At 38.9% G+C, this 20,326-nt stretch overlaps 2 protein-coding genes across 3 annotated transcripts in view; both read left to right on the top strand.

Annotated features, from left to right (window-relative positions):
* Nucleotides 1-391: 391 nt before the first annotated feature.
* LOC130215926 (gastrula zinc finger protein XlCGF26.1-like) overlaps nucleotides 392-20,326 on the top strand; it is a 35,176-nt gene continuing 15,241 nt past the window's right edge. Inside the window, exons 1-3 of one of the 2 annotated variants that reach the window (XM_056447793.1) lie at nucleotides 421-550; nucleotides 2,741-3,073; nucleotides 6,504-7,081. In XM_056447793.1, the coding sequence (XP_056303768.1) occupies nucleotides 496-550; nucleotides 2,741-3,073; nucleotides 6,504-6,937 (822 nt within the window). In that variant the 5' untranslated portion in view covers nucleotides 421-495 and the 3' untranslated portion in view covers nucleotides 6,938-7,081. Of the gene's footprint in view, nucleotides 551-2,740; nucleotides 3,074-6,503; nucleotides 7,082-20,326 lie in introns of those variants that run through there. The other variant, XM_056447792.1, reaches the window with a different exon arrangement.
* On the top strand, nucleotides 9,693-19,907 carry LOC130215930 (zinc finger protein 658B-like). The gene is made up of 4 exons (XM_056447797.1): nucleotides 9,693-9,798; nucleotides 12,741-13,190; nucleotides 16,971-17,309; nucleotides 18,915-19,907. The coding sequence occupies exons 1-4, from the start codon at nucleotides 9,744-9,746 to the stop codon at nucleotides 19,343-19,345; spliced, it is 1,275 nt and encodes a 424-aa protein (XP_056303772.1). The 5' UTR covers nucleotides 9,693-9,743; the 3' UTR covers nucleotides 19,346-19,907.

Raw genomic sequence — 20,326 nt, forward strand, 5'->3', positions numbered from 1 at the left:
AGCGAATTGACTTGCTAACTCATAACAGTCTAATTACCTTGTTCGTACGAATAGTTACTTGAAAATTTTACCTAGATATTGATGTATTGCAAAACAAAAATCGATATCAACAGTTGGTAAACGATTGTAATGGTCTGATTCTACAAACGGTGTTAAAATGAGTTGATCTGCTGATTCTGAATGGCTGTTTAATGAGTGTTTATAGTCTAAGGCTCATCAGTATTATCAGAGCTGATGAAATCCTCTTTATTTCATGTCAAAAGTTTCTGTTGTTCTTTTATTCATTATACTGATACTCAAATTGTCACATTAAGTTAATTATATTAGTGTCAGCTGACTTGAGCAAATTATATAGTCACATAATGCATCACTGATGAGATATAACGTGATTTATTTAATCAGTGTAAATGAATCAGATTTCTCTGTTTATTCTCCTGAAGCTCTGCCGCCATCAGTGAAACACAAAGACAGAGTTTACTGAAGGACAGTGAGAAGATGAGTGATCCAGAACCCTGCAGAATCAAACAGGAAGGGACTGAGGATCAAATAGGTTTGTGTTTATTCATGACTCTTCAGTAATGAGGATGACGAACAGTGAGGTTGTTCATCTTTAAGCACTTCATCAGTTTTAGTATGTTCTAATATTACCTTTTATTTTAAATAATTTTTGTTTGCAATATGGGACTCACATACATTAACTGTACAGCTAAAAAAATTATTTAATGAAGTAGGTACTATGGATGCTCCGATCAGGATTTTTGCAGCTAATACCGAGTACCGATCACTTATCATGGTGATTCTACCGATTCTAATGCTTCAAGCTTGATAATGCATTAAGCACATTTTCCCTCCAGAACCTTAAGGGAAGATCTCGCTTTACGTTAGAAAATAAATTAGTAATGCTGCATATAATGCCTTAAACACATCTCTTATAATCCTTTAGGTGTGAACGTGTCATGGCCAGAAGCAGCTTTACAGAAAACAATTCATTCATTGATTTTACTTCGGCTTAAGCTATATATGGAAGCGCTTGTGCATCTTCCTCTGCTTGTAAACTCATAAACAAACAACCGCCATCAGTCCATGAGTTCGATCAGATTGGCAAGTACTAATCAAGTCATGAAATGTGATTAACCAACAAATAATCAGAGCATTCATAGTCAGTGCTGTGGTGAACATGCTCTTCATGTTATTCAGCAAGGAAGAGTTCACCTTTTACTCTTATGAAGACTTTGATGACAAATGGGTGCATTTTGAAGAGCAAATAAATGCGGCAGAGGACCGAAAAATCACCTCAGAGCCCTAATGCCCCGTTTTCACTGAGTGGTATTATACGGTTCAGTACGAGTCACCTTTATCAGGCCTGTGTCTCTACTGCCAAAGGGTCCCAATGGTAGGTGTGGTGTAAAACAGATAGTTGCAGTCGACATATCGTATGAGAAGCACTTCTTACTACACAAACAATTTATATAAGTAAACACTTATGTATTAATAAATGTTATTTACTAACCTTTCTATAAACAGGATGTGAGTATAGCTACAGATCAATAATAATAATGAGAAATGTGATGTCTACGATTTATATGAAATAAAATATAAACATTTATGAACACATTCAGACCCGTATACTGTTTTCACACCAGACGTGGTATGTGCTATTCGCGCGTAAATACTGTTTGCTTTTTGGTACTGTTTGACAATTCTATTCAATTCACCTTTATTTGTATAGCGCTTATACAATGTAGATTGTGTCAAAGCAGCTTCAGATAAAAGGTCACAGTAAATAGGAACAGTGTAGTTCAGTTTGTAGTGTTTAAGTTCAGTTCAGTTGAGCTCAGTTCAGTGTGGTTTAATAATCACTACTGAGAGTCCAAACACTGAAGAGCAAATCCAACGATGCGCAGCTCTATAGATCCCGAACCATGCAAGCCAGTGGCGACAGCGGAGAGGGAAAAAAACTTCACTAATGGCGGAAGTGAAGAAAAAAAACCTTGAGAGAAACCAGGCTCAGTTGGGCACGACCATTTTAATTTCTCCGCTGGCCAAACGTCTTGTGCAGAGCTGCAGTCTCAGCGGCGGAGGCTGGAAGCTGGCCTCAGCGAAGACTTGTCTGTCCCTGGAGCGTCACAGGAATCAGTCTCATGTTCTCCACTCTTCCATGACCACCACAGTAGCTGCTCAGGATACGGCCTGGTCCAGGATATGGAAACCTTGGGATCATCTCGTCGTTGGTCTTGGATCGAATCAGTGACTCTGCATAGTCTGAGGGCTTCGGGAAGAGTATCCCCAAGTGGAAATGGAGAATAAAGAAGATAATTAGCGTAGCTGCTGTTCATAATGTATATCAACAAGATGCAGAACCTGTGTGGAAGCCCGCTAAGTGGTGCACTAAGTGGAAACAGTGGTGACAGTGGAAATGGGCATAAAAGCATACCTTACCATTCAGTGGAAAGGGGCCATAAGGGGTTAACTGGTTCTGAGTTTAGTTTGGCGCTGTACATGGTAATTTGCATTCCCTTAAAAATTGTATACATGTAGAATTGTTTTCACACACCACTTGAACCTAAAGTAAGCATTAATAGCATTGAACATGTTTAGGTGAATTGTATGAGAGTTCATTGTGAGCACAAAAAATTGACCCCCAACCCAAGCCGAAAGCACAAGTGCTCTTATTCGTGATTATTTGAGTGTACGGTAAAAATCAACCTCTTAAAATGTGACTTATTTCCTTAATTTTCAGATGTGGTGGTGAAGGAGGAGAACCATCATGTCAAAAGTGAAAGCCAGACTCGAACCAATACTAAAAAAAAGAAACCTAGAAAGAAAAGTCCTTTCACCTGCTATCGGTGTGGAAAGGGTTTCAGGGTCGATTACAATCTCAAGCTTCACATGTGGATTCACACTAGCAAGAAACCTTATTACTGTTCATACTGCAAAAAGGGATTCCTTTATGCAGAACATGTGATCTCGCACGAGAGGACACACACTGGAGAGAAACCCTATCACTGCACTGTTTGTGGGACGAGATTCACAAGTTCATCTTCTCTGCGAACACACGCTAAAAACCTTCACAGTGAGTAGATCATCTAAAGACCTGGTCTAGTTTAGGATAATTGTGGAGTGGAGTTGGGGAAAAAGAGGTTGACTATGGAGCCAGCTTTCCTCATTGTAACGAGAATGCAAACTTTGCACTTGCTGATGTGATGACAGCTCCGTTCATTGTTATTGAAGCACTTTTGCTTTACAGTTTTAATATTTCTTTCATGCTAATGAGATGAAGTCTTTAAAAAGCCATTAATGTGTAGACTACAGCTGCACGATTCTGGCTAAACTGAGAATCGCCTTTTTTTTTTTTTGCTTAAAATAAAGATCAGGATTTTCTCACGATTGTGTAGATGTAAAATAAAGGTTAATATGAGCAGGCTATTATTATTGTTATTTCTCAAACATATGGTTAACAACAACAACAATAATAATATGTGTAGGTCTACTGGTTTCTATAAATAATTCTATTCTACTTATAATAATTCTGATGTTGATTTATTATGTTTGAGATGTATGCTTGCAATCATTGACAACATTATTAGACAATTTTATTCACTGGTAAAATCAGACATTTGTCATTATCAGATTATATTCAACAATATATAGGCTAGAGTGGGTATACTGACACTAAACATTTATTTTCATGCACAACTCTGTTCGCAATGAAAGAAAAAACAGATCAAAGTGCTTGTCGTAATCATTACTCTAAAATGCGATATGATTATTTAAATGAAGTGCACGCTTTCGGTTTCATTTTCACTGTTGTGTGCTGTTCATACTTCCCGCGCGGCTCTCAAACGATCACTCTGTGCCACAAACTGAATATTATTTACAATTTTATTACCTGTTATTCACAGCCTATGCAGGTTCTAGACTCACATGCGTCTATCAAGTAAGGCTCGCGCCCTCTCTGTGGTAACAGCTCACGGTTAACAGCTCACGTCACGTGTGATTTCCCGGCCGTGAATACAGCATTATATGAAGACAAAAAGGAAATTTTTAGGTGAATTATACCTTTTAAACACAGAATGTGACTCTTTCAACATCATTTGGAGGTGTCCATGTTGCTGAGCAATGTATGTGAAACAATGAAAAGACTTGTGCTGCCTCCTGAACTTGAAAATATGATTGGCAGAATCGTAGAAATGCTGGATTAAGATCATCTAGGGCAGTGTTTCCCAACTCTGTTCCTGAAGGCACACCAACAGTACACATTTTCAACCTCTCCCTAATCAAACACACCTGAATCAACTCATCATAACATCAGAAGAGACTCCAACACCTGAAGTTAATGGTTCAGAAAAGGGAGACATCCAAAATATGTACTGTTGGTGTGCCTCCAGGAACAAGGTTGGGAAACACTGGTCTAGGGGGTTGAATCAAGATCGTGATCTTTTTTCATGTAATTGTGCAGCTCTAGTGTAGACTATGCAACAGTAACTTGAAAACTAATCAAGTCATGAGGCTAATGTCTAGCTTGAGGTCCTGGGTCCATATCCCGGACGAGCCCCCATATTAGTTATGGTATGCAGAAGACTTCTCTGTGTGTTCATTAATTATTTTAGAAGACTTTTGGGGCGTTGTACATTGTTTGGATTTTGTTCATTACTTTAGCACCCCTATGACCCTTAGGCCAGTTCTATATGCCCCTATTTTGTGTTATGTCCAGACCAAATTGTATACATTGTAAATATTTTATGACTATGCTTTTTTTTTTCTTAGATTCCTTAGTTTTTGTTTTCAATTTGGTGTGGCACAAAGTTTGATCATAAATATCTGGTTTTGCTTGACTTTTTGCACTACCCTCGCAAAAAAAAAAAAAAAAAAATAATAATATATATATATATATATATATATATATATATATATATATAAATGGGTGCAACAGTTCAATCTACTCACAGTTCGGTATGTATTATAGTTTTACAGACACGGTTTCGGTACGGTATGTGCCGTTTTTTCATACGAAAAACGGAAAATTAAGAAAACCATTGTTTTTTGTTTTTTCTTTGGTCACAAAAAATGGAAAAACAAGATTTTGGCTCTTTTTTTTTAATTAAGGTAGGAAAACGGATAAACGACTTTAAAAACTCATTACCTACATGTAGGCGGTACTGAAACGCCTGTTTTTCTCTGATTGGCCAACCAAATCTGAGCTTGTGATGTCATTCTCAAAATAATATATATATATATATATATATATATATATATATATAGGAGAAAATAAAATAAAAACAAATGGTACCCTTTGTATTTTTATTCTGGTCCTGCTAACAACTATTATAAAATGAAAATAAAAAAATGAAAAAAAAAAAACAAAAAAACACTAAGTAAACAATATTAATTTTTATTGTTATTTAGGCCTGCAGTAGCTCTGAAACAATCATCATATCTTTGCTTGGCATCAGGTGGTGGCGAAATATAAGTATATTATTGTTCATTTATTTATTTTCATTTCGACGTAGTCCCTTTATATTATTATTATAATTATTAATATTATATAGGCCTTGCTCGGAAGCAAACATGCATACCAGGTTCTGCTCTGAAATGGCTGTTTTTGCTCAGCATCAGGTGCATAACTGCAAACTATGACCTTATTTTAATGACAAATGTGAAATATTACTGCCAATTTATGTCTTTATTTAATTTATTCATGCGAAATAAATGTAAGCCTGCTTACTGATCAAATATAGAATATAGAATACGTAAACTTAGTTTATATATAATTAAATAATAATAATTAAAGGCCTGGGTGTTGATCCGCAGTGGACTTTTATTTTGAGGGCGACGTCACAAGCTTAGATTTGATTGGCCAATCAGAGGAAAAAGGGCGTTTTAGCACCGCCTACATTTGTATAATGAATTTTAAAGTCATTTATTCATTTTCCTACCCTAATTTAAAAAAATGAAAATTGAGCTAAAATCTCGTTTGTTGTGAGCAAAAGAAAAACCGTAAATCAGCTGTTTTCTTGCTTTTCTTTTTTTATTGAAAATGAATATGGAATGGACGGAAGATGCCCTGATTTATTATAAATGTTTAATTTACCCTACACATAATGACGATAACATTCTTACCCAAAGACAACAAATAAACCAATGTCAGACAATTAAATAAATCTCCAAAAGAAAGCTATACGAACAAAACAAACTACAACATAATGCTGGCTGGTCCACTAATGCGGTGTCTCTTCTCCTCCTCGTTGGCGTCTTTTTACCTTCTCTGAATTAGTCCCCAACGACAAGCAGGTGCGTCCACCTGTGGAAGAACTATAAAAGCCAGGGAGGGTTAATCAAAAAGAAAAACACAAATCAACAGCAGAACTAATCCCTCAATGATGATCATGCTTAATCCACTGTCCAGAAGATGCACCGAGTAAAAGGGTTATCAACAATTGTTTGCATCCCTACTTCACATGTCTCTCCTAAAATGTAACTTTATTTCTGTACTTAATTTTCAGGCCAGATGGTGAAGAAGGAGGAGAGCGAAGAACTGAGTGAAGACCTGAAGGTGTTTCATAGCGTTGATGCTGTGGAGAAACCTTATTCATGTTCTGAGTGTGAAAAGAGTTTTATTTGTCAGCCATATTTAAAAGCACATCAGAAGATCCACACTGGTCTGAAGCCCCACGTGTGCTTACAGTGTGAGAAGGCGTTTACTAGATCTGGAGACTTGAGGCGACACGAGAGGACGCACAACGTGGAGAAACCATACAAATGTGCTGAGTGTAAGATGAGATTCAGACACCAAACAAAGCTCTTTGAACACATGATCGTCCACTCTGGAGACAAACCGCACAGATGTAATCAATGCGACAAAGCGTTTTCCAGGGCTTCAAAGCTGAAGACCCATCTTAGATTTCATACAAATGGGAACTCTTATGTGTTTCCTTAGGAAAGAGGTTTACACATCGACGAAATCTTCCAGAACTCCTCAAACACTTCAGCTTTGGTAGTTAAATGTGTGTATTACTAATTCCAGTCATTTGTAAATAAGCCTCTCATGCACAATTACAATAAACTCTGCCTGTAAATTACAGCTAAGTTGCATGTCCGTGAATCCCTTTTCAAGATTCGCGCCAGTATGTCTTATAAAATCATTAAAGACGTATTTAAAGATTTACGGCATATGCCTAGCTGTAAATATTGCATTAGCTTGTGTCCTCAACAGTCGGTCATTAGCAAGTAGCATCAAGAATACAGCCATGAGAGAGCGGCAGCTTTTACCTGTCAGTGGGTGCACATGGATGGCGTAAAAGTTAAATAGTGATTATTTCAACTGCTTCATTATTTTGCTTGGCCGGTGTGGTGGGTAGCGCTGTCTTCTCACAGCAAGAAGGTCGCTGGTTCGAACGTCTGGGTCAGTTGGTGTTTCTGTGTGGAGTTAGCATGTTCTCCCCGCGTGGGTTTCCTCCACAGTCCAAACACATGTGTTGTAGGTGAATTGGGTAAGCTAAACTGTACATAGTGTATGGCTGTTTCTCAATTCCAAGAACGCAGAAAATGGACTTGCGTTCTTGTGAAGACCTGTCTTGCTAGGTCACCTCGGAAGAACGAACTCGGGAGACTGTGAGAACAGAGAACGTGCCCAATCTTCCTAAAGGTCACATGACCCTCGCACATCTTTAACCAAAAATTATTTAAACATCACAGCATTTATACAACGATTTATTGTTTTTCCCATTTTCACAATATATACTAGGCATAAAGACTTTACAAATATACGTTGCACATCACAAATAAAACAGATTTTAATACGAATTTCAGCAAATAAACACCCTTAATGTGTTTATGCCTTTATTAAGATTTTCATGGTAGTTTTTTCTTTCACCGTCTCATGTAGGGAATCTCCTGAGACAAATAAGTGATGTCTCTGAACTTTAATAATAGTACTATATAAAATGCTGCGCTTCCCACCTCCAGTCGCAATGACTTCTGATATCGGTGCGTCCTCGATATCAAGAACACATGCGGGAAGTTTCACGCGTCTTGCGGTCTTGAGTATTGGAACTGAACTTTGGCTGTTTACACGAGAACGCAAGACCGCTAAAGAACGTATATTGAGAAACAGCCCAAGTGTGTATGTCCTGGTCCTCCAGGTTGGCAGTTGGGCTAACAACCCAATAATAAAAATTAGATGTTACGAGACATCAATATGGTGCGGCTAAAAATCAACTTCGATATAAATGGCCCTGTAAGTATTGCCCAAACTTTGTCCTGGAGGGCCGGTGTCATGCAAAGTTTAGTTCCAACCCCAATCAGACACACCTGGCCTAGCTAATCAAGCTCTAACAAGGCTTTCTAGAAACATCTTTGCAGGTGTGTTGCAGGAGGCAAGTTGAAGCTAAAATCTGCAGGACACCGGCCCTCCAGGACCGAGTTTGGACGCCCCTGCTTTAATCGACTAGAAGAGAGTGTCACGTAAAAGGTGTGAAATGCTAAGCGTTTTATTTATTTATTTGTTATTACTCTGTGGCGAGTGAAGCGGGGCCGAGATGGGAGGCGTGAGTGAGATAATCAGAGACACCTGGAAGCATCACCAGCCTCGAGTCTCAAGGAGGAGCCCTGGAAGCTAAAAGAAGCAGAGACGCCAGTGCTAGACGAGAGAGGACCGGGCCCGGACATATTATGTTTTAAGTCTTGTTTGTTCATTTTCTTTTCATCTTAGTCCGTTTATTAATTTGGGGTCACCACAGCGGAATGAACCACCAACTTATCCAGCATATGTTTTACCCAGTGGATGCTTCCTTCCATGCTGCAATCCAGTACTGAGAAACACCTATACACACTCACAAACTACAGCCAATTTAGTTTATTTATAGCGCATGTGTTTGGACTGTAGGGGAAACGGGAGCACCTGGAGGAAACCCACAACAACAACACGGGGAGAACATGCAAACTCCACATAGAAATGCCAACTGACCCAGCCGGGATTTGAACCGGCGACCTTCTTGCTGTTAGGCGATCGTGCTACCCACTTGCTTATTTAAATTTAATTAAATAAAAATGTAATGCTTAATAAACAGTATTTTATCACACATAAATGAGTGGAATGCCTTGTTGTCTACATTAGCACGTTGATTTCAGTTTTGGTTTGTCAGCAGTATTTGGCGCGGTTTTTTTGATCTGCTTTTGCTTCCGCCTCGTCGCGATGACGTCACCGACGACGCGTTCCTTCAGCGTCGAGTCTTCAGAGCTGAGGTGAGTCGTTGACGCTTTTTCTCGTGTTTACACAACAATAAAACACACTTTACAGTTTATTAAAGCGACAATCTGCGACTAGTTTCTGCATTGAGTTCACCTCTATCTGTGTGTCTGCTGACCAAAACAATACAGCAGGCAGAGAGGAGCTCTGAGAGGACGTTATATTCTTTATGTGATGTTTGTGTTATTGTGTATGAGTATTTCCACGTTTGTAATAGGACAAAGTATGATCTGTGAAGGAAAATAACGGTTTGACAGATTATTTGTAAAGTGTTTTACGATTTCCCAATATCTGGATGTGGCACATTTGTGCTACTGCTTACAATTGGTCTATTGGTATCAATAGTTACTAGGGATTTAATAAATAAATACAAATATTTTTTAATAAATTGCAATAGTTGGCAAAAAAAAAAAAATTATTTCTCTGTTTATCCTCCTGAAGCTCTGCCGCCATCAGTGAAAGACAAAGTCAGAGTTTATTGAAGGACAGTGAGAAGATGAGTGATCCAGAACCCTGCAGAATTAAACAGGAAGAAACTGAAGAACTAATAGGTTTGTGTTTATTCATTACTCTTCAATAATGAGGCTGAACAACAGTCAGGTTGTTCATCTTTAAGCACTTTTCTTTCATTTTTAGTTCTTTTATCATGTTACCTTTAATATTAGCGTTTGGCATGAAATCAAAATGTATTTATCTCATTTTTATGTTTATATATGCTTGTTATAAACAATGCATCCGTCATTATTTTTGAAATAGTCATCATTGGAAATAGTAACGTAATATTCACATTTACTTAAACAAGTTCAATTCAACCGGCAGTACAATTTTACTTATAAACAGAGTTTTCATGCAAAATCTTAATACGCATAAGAGCAATATCTATTAAATGTGACCGTTTGATTAGAACATTAACAAAATGATCATATTTGTTAAACCACCAGCATAATGTGTAAGCCATGAAGAGGTAAACTCTAGATCGGATACGCGGCCGGCCGAAAGTGTGATATGCACATTAATAAAGCAGCATTTTTTATGAAACTTTATAGCAATAATTAATATTTTTACAGTGCTGTGACTGTTGTGGTGGGGGGAGGAGTTAAAAAGTACAATTGATTGAGTTATTTAATAGATAACATAAATAATTCTCGTTAACTTCCGGTTACAACCATATCTGATCTGACCCCATGAAGAAGTGTTTGTACAATAAAATACAAGTGGTATAAAACTAATCAAACGACCCTTGAATATTTACAAAAATAGAGCTTTGGTAAAAATAGAGCACTTATGGACATATATTTCAACGTTTAAATCAGCGACAGAAATAAACTGCATGTGTGTTACTCTCAACCATACACTGAGAGAAAATGAAAGTAAAACTAATCTAAATGCAGGACTTAAAATGTCAACTAGGTGGCGGGTCAAAACCACACGTGGTTAGACGCAGGGGTGTAGTGGACATTTTAAAAGTGGGGGGGGGGGGGGCAGCTGTATGAAATCCAAAGGTTTACATTCTTAATCACCTGTTTCTAAATGGTCTGTCTCTAAAAGTGCGGGGGCTAGAAAACTGGCTAGACTTGACTGAACAACATTGATAGAGGTTTAAATATATATGTTTTTGCGGGCCGAATCTCATTATATTTTTAACGTCAGTTGCGAGCCGGAGGGAGGAGGAGGGCGGTAGGGATGTGCACATCGATGCTCGAGTATCGATATATCGATACACAGAAGCTTTTAATTTGGTATTGATATTTTTTTAAAGTATTGATATTTTAACTATATTTTAATACTATCTGCATAACTAAATGTTTTAGCGCTGTACAGGATTATCAGTGGCGCTTTGCATATAAGACGTTACATTAATCAATCTGCTGCGGAACGTGATGTGAGAGATCATGTGTCTTTCAGATAACTTACGTACTCAACACAGTCGCACACTTCTGCGTTACAGAATGACACGATGGCAGAGACGTAACACAGCGTGTTGTGGTGCTCATCAGCGGAAAAAGCGTAGCACGAGCAATATTTGTGATAAGAAAGTCGTACACAGCAATAATACAAGCTGCATTTATAAACGCTTACAGACAACACACCCTGAAACTTATAAAGGAGCAGAACAAAAACAAGCTACCCTGTGTTCCTCTGCCTCTGTCCGACAAAAGACATTATAGGAGAGCTTTAAAGGAGGCACTCCCTCTCTCTACTCTCTATTTTCAGTTCAGTATTTGCTTTATTGGCATGACAGATGTTACAAATGTTGTGCCAAAAGCATTTATAAAGTTTACATTAAAAAGAATACACACACACACACACACACACACACACACACACACACACACACACACACACACACATATATAAACATAGTAAACACAGCAAATAGTAGTAGTATAGTATTGTAATATATAGTATAATTATAAATGAAAATAAATAAGTAAAATAATAATTCAGAATATTAAATCAGCTCTCTCGTTAATAAAAATAAATGTAAGTGAAATAAGAATAAATATAAGTGTGTGTATCTGTGCAGTGTGTATATACAGTATGTATGTGTATGCACTGTGTATATACAATATAGATGTGTGTGCTTGTATATAACACACGCACACACTATAATATTTATTTTCTTTTCGGCTTAGTCGCTTTATTAATCCGGGGTCACCACAGCGGAATGAACCGCCAACTTATCCAGCACATGTTTTATGCAGCCGATGGCCTTCTAGCTGCAACCCATCTCTGGGAAACCCATCCATACACATTCATACACTTTGAACAATTTAGCCTACCCAATTCCCCTATAGCGCATGTGTTTGGACTGTGGGGGAAACCGGAGCACCTGGAGGAAACCCACGCGAACGCAGGGAAAACATGCAAACTCACGCAGAAACGCCAACTGACCCAGCCGAGGCTCCAACCAGTGACCTTTTTGCTGTGAGGCGACAGCACTACCTACTGCGCCACTGTGTCGCCATATATATATATATATATATATATATATATATATATATATATATATATATATATATATAAATTTATTTATTTATTTATTTATTTATATATTTTTTTATATATATTTTTTTACATGTAATTATTATATATATTATAAATTAACATTATTTTGAAAAATCACATTATCATTTTAAATAATAAGTCGTATCGATATTGTAAAAATTGTAACAAAAAGTATCTGTGTTGTATCGCATTAAAAAATTATGGTGTCACTCATTCCTAGACAGCGGGTCGTTAAGGCGGGGCTGCCTTAGTGTTTATATAATCATTACCCTAAAGATGAGCTGATTTCAACTGTCCTTGAAAACCACACCATCCAAAATGCAGCACTTTCCTCAGAGCTCAGCGCCAGCTCCCACTGAAAATTAATGACTTACAGCTACTTTGACGCTTTCACTGGTAGCGGTGTGTGAACGCATGCCTATTCATGATCATTTACAGTTAAAAACTAATCTAGAGCACTGTAATGTATTCACTTCATTTTCAGATGTGATTGTGAAGGAGGAGAGTGAAGAGCTGAGTGAAGATGAGGAGAAACATGTCAAAACTGAGGGCAAAAATCTGAAAAATAGTGCAAAAACGAAAGTGCTGAAAAGAACAGATGCAAAAGCGTTCACCTGCGCTCAGTGTGGAAAGAGTTTCAGCCGCAAACACAATCTGGAGATTCACATGAGGATCCACACCGGAGAGAAACCTTACAAGTGTTCATTCTGCAATAAGGGATTCAGCCTGTTGGGAAACCTGAAAATACATGAGAGGATTCACACTGGAGAGAAACCGTACAAGTGTTCACGGTGCGAAAGGGGATTTGTTCATTCAGGACACCTGAAAAAGCATGAGCGGACTCACACTGGAGATAAACCCTATCACTGCACTGATTGTGGAAAAGGTTTCACAGATTTATCATCTCTACGTTCACACACACAAAACTTACATGGTAAGTAGGATAATCATGCAGCTGATAACGCACATTTAAAGCGGTCTTATGATGAACTTTCATGTTTTCCTTTTAAAGTCTAAGGGTGCTTTCACAACTAGACGTTTGTTTCGGAAGCGGTCTCGTTTGTCCAGTTAGCGCTGTTCGTTTGGCATATGTGAAACCTGTAATCATCCTCGGATCAAAACCTGAATGAGGTGGTCTCGGCTTGATTGAACGAACTCTGGAGCGGATCGATTGTAGTAAGAAAGCGATACGCTCAAACGAACTAATACACCAGGCTCTATCACAGTGTATTATAGATACGTAATAGCCATATATACGGCTATATGAAGAGAGAAGGATGAGTAGGACAAGATGTCATTCCTATTGGTAAATGTGTGTTTTGTTTTAGGCCTGTTGTTTTGTTAATTAAAGCCTGGTTTTTCTGGAGGTTTTATAATTCTTCACTTTCGCCAATTGGTGAAGTTTTTACCTCGCTACTGTCATCACTGGGTTGCATGGTTCGGGATCTGTAGAGCTGCGCATCGATGGATTTGCTCTTCAGTGTTTGGACTCTCAGTTGTGATTATTAAACCACACTGAACTGATCTTAAACTCTGAAAACAGAACTATTTCAATTTCAATCATGTTTCAATTTACTCTGATCTTTTATGTGAAGCTGCTTTGACACAATCTACATTGTAAAAGCGCTATACAAGTACAGATGAATTGAATAATTTCTGCAGTGACACCTCGACAGAAAGATCAACACTGATCTACTTCATGATCCGACTGCAGTCTCGCTTCATCCGTTATTTCCCTCTATAATTGAAGCCAATAGTGCGTAATTCTAGCCAACGCAATATATATATTTTTTGATAATTATTTTTTGGGGTTTTTACCTTTAATTGATAGGACCGTAGAGAGTATTGACAGGAAAGTGTTGGAAACAGAGAGAGGGGAAGGACCGGCATAGGACCAGGAGGCAGGAATCGAACTCAGGTCGCCGCGAGAACCGGAGTGCATGTGTCGACGCACTAACCACTGCACCACTGGCAACCAATGTGTTATTTTAAATCGATTAATTCAATAGATAGATTTGAACAACCCTTGACAACTGAAATGAGGCTATGAGAAAGTCTGACCTCTCTGATTTATATTTGGTGACGATATCTGTATGTGTCAAAATTAAAGTGCACCTTTTCGCTTATAATGTCTATTTGCGATTAAAATAACAAGGTATGACAGCTGAGCGGAATCTGAGGGACTCTGAAAATAAACCCTGAAACTCGCACGTGACTTGTTTTACTGTGTTGGTCTGTTTAGAAACTGCCGTGTGAAAGCGAACTGCACCAGGAACAAAAATAAACATCGTCACAATTTGAATCCCTGTTTCAGAACCAACCAATCGATCTGCAGGTGTGAAAGCAGCCTAACAAGCTCTTTGTGTTTACGTAAGATCTGTGAAGTCACAAAGACTAAAGTATAAACACCAAAGAGATATTCTTGCTTCTCTTTAGGAGTTGTCCTCGATGTGTTTGCAGACAGTGATGTTGTGTTTTGTTGGCGGAGCTGAAGTGGTGGCAGAAAGTAATGCTGCTCGAAAATAAGTTTAGAATTATGCTGCAAAAACTAACTTAGCATGGCCTCCGCTGTAAAAAAAACTAGCCTTGAGCACCATCTGCTGTTGTAGCTTAAAGCACAATTTCTTGTTTAAGAGCCCATGAAGTGCTGACGTAATGTCAACCGAAACATGAAGAGGGGGCTGGACATAGTTTAGCTCCTCCACTTTAAAAACTGCCAATAGCGTTTATTTTGGTTGAGCTCAAGCGCGTTAAATTACAAGCGGATGAGAAGGAGGAGGCGGGGCATGTCACACAAAAATCGTTTGATTGGTCAAAATTTGATGAGAAACTGAAGTATGAGGGTGACGTAATTAAAACTGTTGATCCATTTAGGTGGAAGAGACAAACTGCAAACTTTAGATGTTTATATGTTGTGTTTTATACGTTTATAAAATTCGTAAAAAACCAACATTCTGATAATAAATCTAAAAAAGTTTATTTTAATTTCACGAGACCTTTAAAACTAGAACTAAAACCATCTTTAGAACAAAATTGACAAAATGAATGACTCCTCTAATTGTGCGTTCACACCAAAGGCAGCGAGATTGTCAAAGTTCGCTCTGGCTGCCCTGGCGACAACGCTGTCTGCCTGCAAGAGCGTCAAAATTCGCTAAGTTAATCTCGTTTTTAAAGGGGTCACTGCAGTGGTGTAACTTAGCTCCACTTATTCAATATGGGTCCATCTCTGAAATATTCTGAATCAGCAGTACTGTTTTCTGTTGACGTTATAGTTAGCATGAGATTCCCGCTTTTTTTTTTTTTTTTTAAGAAAAAAACATTAATGCACACAAATAAATCGCCAGTTACTTTTTTTTAATGCATGTTCCTGTAAGAAAACATGGTAAATAATTGGAAATCCAGCAACCGCAATAATCCAACCCTTGGGAGCAACTGTGGTCGGAACCAAAGTTCACAGGGCTGTGTTCTCTGAACTCCCAAGTGGTGGACGTCTACATTTCAACTACTTGCCGCCAAATCGCATCATAGCTCATTACCATAGAGTTGATTTGATTTCAACTCTCCTTGACGTTTATCAACGCCGGCTCCCATTAAAAATGAATGACTTCCGGCTACTTTGACGCTCTCGCCGCTTTTGGTTATCCAGTGTTTCCCAACCATGTTTCTGAAGGCACAGCAACAGTACACATTTTCAACCTCTCCCTAAACAAGAGGTGCCCAAACTCAGTCCTGGAGGGCCGGTGTCCTGCAAAGTTTAGTTCCAACACCAATCAGACACACCTGGGCCAGCTAATCAAGCTCTTATAAAGCTGCGGTCACACTGCACTTTTCTCCCCATAGACTTCCATTCATACGCATGCAAATGCGTCAGACCGGTAACGCAAGTTTCACAGTTTACTCTGTTGCAAAGTTCAAACTTGGTGAACTCTGACCTGCAATCAGAGTTCGCATCACTTGACTGCGTGAGACCAGTTGAGGATCAAAACATGACCTCTCTGGACAGAAATATGGACCAATCGCTCGCTTTTTTAATGTCTAATCATCTTGTTTAATCCCACCTCTTCTCACAGCGCCGCACGACAGAATTTCGCATGCTCAAACTCTAGTGTGACTGCAGCTTTAGGTTTTCTAGTCAGGTATGTTGAGCAAATTGGAGCTAAAATCTGCAGGACACCGGACCTCCAGGACCGAGTTTGGACACACCTGCCCTAAACAAACACATCTGAATCAACTCATCAGAACATCAGAAGAGACTCCAAAACCTGAAGGTGATAGGTCAGATAAGGTTAACATCCAAAATATGTATTGTTGGCGTGCCTCCAGGAACAGGGTTGGGAAACACTGCTCTAAAGGACTCGACGCATGTTTAACACTCACACGTCCACAGCTCTTAGCCCAGCCCACATTCGTGATCATAGGCTACGACGTGTAGTTACATTTTGGAGAGGTGTGCATCAGTATAAATTGGCATTTAAGAGCTCAACCAACCAAGCGACAGTGGCGAGGAACCAAAACTCCACCAATTGATAGAAGTGGGGAACAAACCTTGGAAGAAACCAGTCAGAGTCAGGAATCCAGTTCTTCTCTGATCAAACGTGAATGGGCAACTATCTGTTGTTAAAAACTAAACCAGAGCACAAAAAAGCTACCCTAGAGCACCATCTGCTGTTCATAATTAGCCTTTTAAAGTGTAACTTATCGACTTTTATTTCAGATGTGATGGTGAAGGAAGAGCGTGAAGATGAGGAGAAACATCATGTCAAGTGTGAAGAAAACATTGACTTTGTAATGGTAACGGCAGCCATAAAAAGCTTCTCCTGCACTCAGTGTGGAAAGAGTTTCGAGCGCAGACACGGTCTCAAGCGTCACATGAGGATCCACACCGGAGAGAAACCATACCAGTGTTCACACTGCGAGAAGAGATTCAGTCTATTAGCACACCTGAAATCACACGAGAGGACTCACTCTGGAGAGAAACCGTTCACATGTGCTCAGTGCGGGAAGAGATTCACACATTTATGTTCTCTGCGGAAGCACACTAAAACCTACCACAGTAAGTAGAGCACCTGAAGATTTGTTTTTATGTTAATAGACTGACTTGATGAGAGGAATGTAAACTACACAGGCTTAATGCTGTGTGAAGTTCAGTGTTGCCAGATTGGGTGGTTTTGAAAAAAATGGCGGGTTGACAAAATTTGAGTAGTTTTTAAACGTAAATTTTCTGTGCGACTTATTCAGCAAACATAACTGTGTGCTCCTACTGCATTCAGTTAGTAGTGACCAGTGCATAGTGCAAACCTTGTGGGCCCACCCACAAGAGCAGGTGAAGGAAAGTTGTGTCCAAATCTGACTCCTCTCCGCATCACACAGCGCCTGCAGTTAAACTCACTACAGTTTATCATGACACTTTTATCAATGTTTTTTTCCCGCAATTGACAGCAAACATAGAAGCGTTGTCTGATTGACAAGCAGCACCTAATTATGATCAAGAGAATTTAAAAAGCCAAATGGGACGAATTTATACCACATTTCGAAAGTAAAACATATATAGTTAGTGTAATCTACACAACATTAAAGAGCCTCTATTATGCATTAAAAAGGGTCATAGTTTGGTTTTGGGGGTCTCCAAAACAGGCTGATCTGCATGCAAGGGCAAAAAACACTTTCTTTGTCTTATAATACGCATTTATTTTCACCTGTTTATCGCAGCGACTCCCATATAATTCGTTCAGCGATTCTTTTGTTCCCAAACCCCTCCTTTGCGTGATGCTAATCTGCGCTGATTGGTCCGATGACCCAGTCTGCTGTGATTGGTCGACTGCACGAGACAGAGAGAAATGCCCACCATGGCTTATCAACAATTTTGAAGTAGTCAGAGTGTATCTGAGTGTAGCATACGTACCAAGACTCCCACCACCCTCCCGTTTTGTTATTTCTCCCGGAAAACTCCCATAATTTCAAGCCGCTAATTCAGATGTAAATACAGTCTGTGAAACCCCCCTGGTCGCCAACTTTGGTATAGGATCCAATTGTAGCAGCCAGTCGAAACACTTTATATTTTTACCGCTGTAAATGCTGCTCTCCGAATGTAAACACCTTGATCAAACTATTACCGTCGTGTAGGATTTTCGGCGCATTTTGTGCATCTAAGTTACCGAGAAATGCCGTGCGGTATCATACATTACATTAAAACTACACTCTTCCAGCAGTTCCTCGCATTCAATATCTCATTTGTCACGGGGGGCATGCATGAAATGTTCTTAAATGAAAGTGAAAGTGCCAAACTGCAGTTAAATTCAACAAATTAAGAATTGGGCAAATAATTTGATTACTGATGTCCATGTAACTGTAGTCACTGTCTTTCTCCTCTGCGCCTGTGTGTTGTTTTGCCTCTGAAAATCAGCGTGTGCCCAAACTGAAACTCCCATTTTTATGCAAACCCTTCCCTCTTTCCCTCACTCGACACTCCCCCCTAAACAGAGCTGGACTCGCACACTTTCTGACTTTTTTCAAACTAGAGGTTTCATGGCCCTTTGATGATGTTCATGCTTAATAGACACTCAAAGAGATGTATTGATAATAGGGTTATTGATAAATGATTGTTGATTAGTTGTTTTGCATCTCTTTTAAAATGTTTTTTTCTTCTCTAAATTTTCAGTCTTGATTGTGAATGAGGAGAGCGAAGAACTGAGTGAAGCCAAGACAATCCTCAGTAGAGTTCATATAAATTCATGCTCTGTGTGCGGAAAGCATTTTACACGACACTCGAATTTAACAGCACATCAGAAGATCCACGCTGGTGTGAAAGTGTTTGAGTGCTTCGAGTGCGGGAAGAGTTTTATCAGAGCTGGAGAATTGAAACGGCACCAGAGGATTCACACTGGAGAGAAACCGTTCACATGTACTCGGTGTGGGAAGCGTTTCAAACTCTCGTCAAACCTTAAGAGACACATGAAGATCCACACCGGAGAGAAACCGCACAAGTGTGATCAATGCTGCAAAACGTTTTTAAGGGCTTCAGTGCTGAAGAGCCATCTTAGACTTCATTCAAAGGAGAGGCCTTGTTTGTTTTCTTTGTGTGGGGTTTAACACATCAATGAAAAACTACGTTCCTAAAATGTCTGCTCTGAAGTCAGTAGTTTAATGTGTATTTTAATGAATCCCAATCATATCTAAACAGGGCTCCCGTGCACATTCATTCGCAATCAAGATAATTCACATCTTTAAATTACTACTACATGCGTTTAATTTTTCAGGAACACAGTGGAATATTCTGGACTTCTTTTTTAAGTGGCATGTTGGCTCAGTGGGTAGTGCTGTCGCCTCACAGCAAGAAGGTCACTGTTTCGAGCCTCGGCTGGGTTAGTTGGCGTTTCTGTGTGGAGTTTGCATGTTCTCCCTGCGTTCGCGTGGGTTTCCTCCGGGTGCTCCGGTTTCCCCCAAGTCCAAAGACTAGAGGTGAATTGGGTAAGCTAAAATTGTCCATAGTGTGTATGGATGTTTCAGAGAGATGGGTTGCGGCTGGAAGGGTATCCGCTGTGTAAAAACATATGCTGGATAAGTTGGTGGTTCATTCCGCTGTGGTGACCCCTGATAAATAAAGGGACTAAGCTGAAAGAATATGAATAAATGAGGAATATGTGCTAATGATGTCGGTTTTTCATTATTTTTAATTGATTCAAAGAAATATTTAAAATGCTACTCTCGTTATTAATATTAAGCCTGTTGGTTTTTTAATATTTGCCTAAAACATTTGATTGCTGATTGTAGTTACATCAGATTATTTTATGCCATAAAGGATAGCATTTGCTTTTCACGTGCCACATTATGTAAGGAGGCTTTTTGTATACATTATCAATAGTTTTAGCAGGTATGGACAGCGGTGTTTTAATTTGGCGTGTTTTTGACGATCTTTCTTTTATTTTTTATTGCATAACAAGAACAATAGCTTACAAAAAATGAGGAATGCAATGCTTACATCTTTTTCACATCAAAGGAACAAATCAATAGGGAATAAAAAAATTACAAATAAATATACAGGGGATATATAAATTGCAAAAAAATTAGCAT

This window comes from Danio aesculapii, chromosome 22 (assembly GCF_903798145.1).
Source record: "Danio aesculapii chromosome 22, fDanAes4.1, whole genome shotgun sequence".
In the NCBI taxonomy this organism is placed as follows: Eukaryota; Metazoa; Chordata; class Actinopteri; order Cypriniformes; family Danionidae; genus Danio; species Danio aesculapii.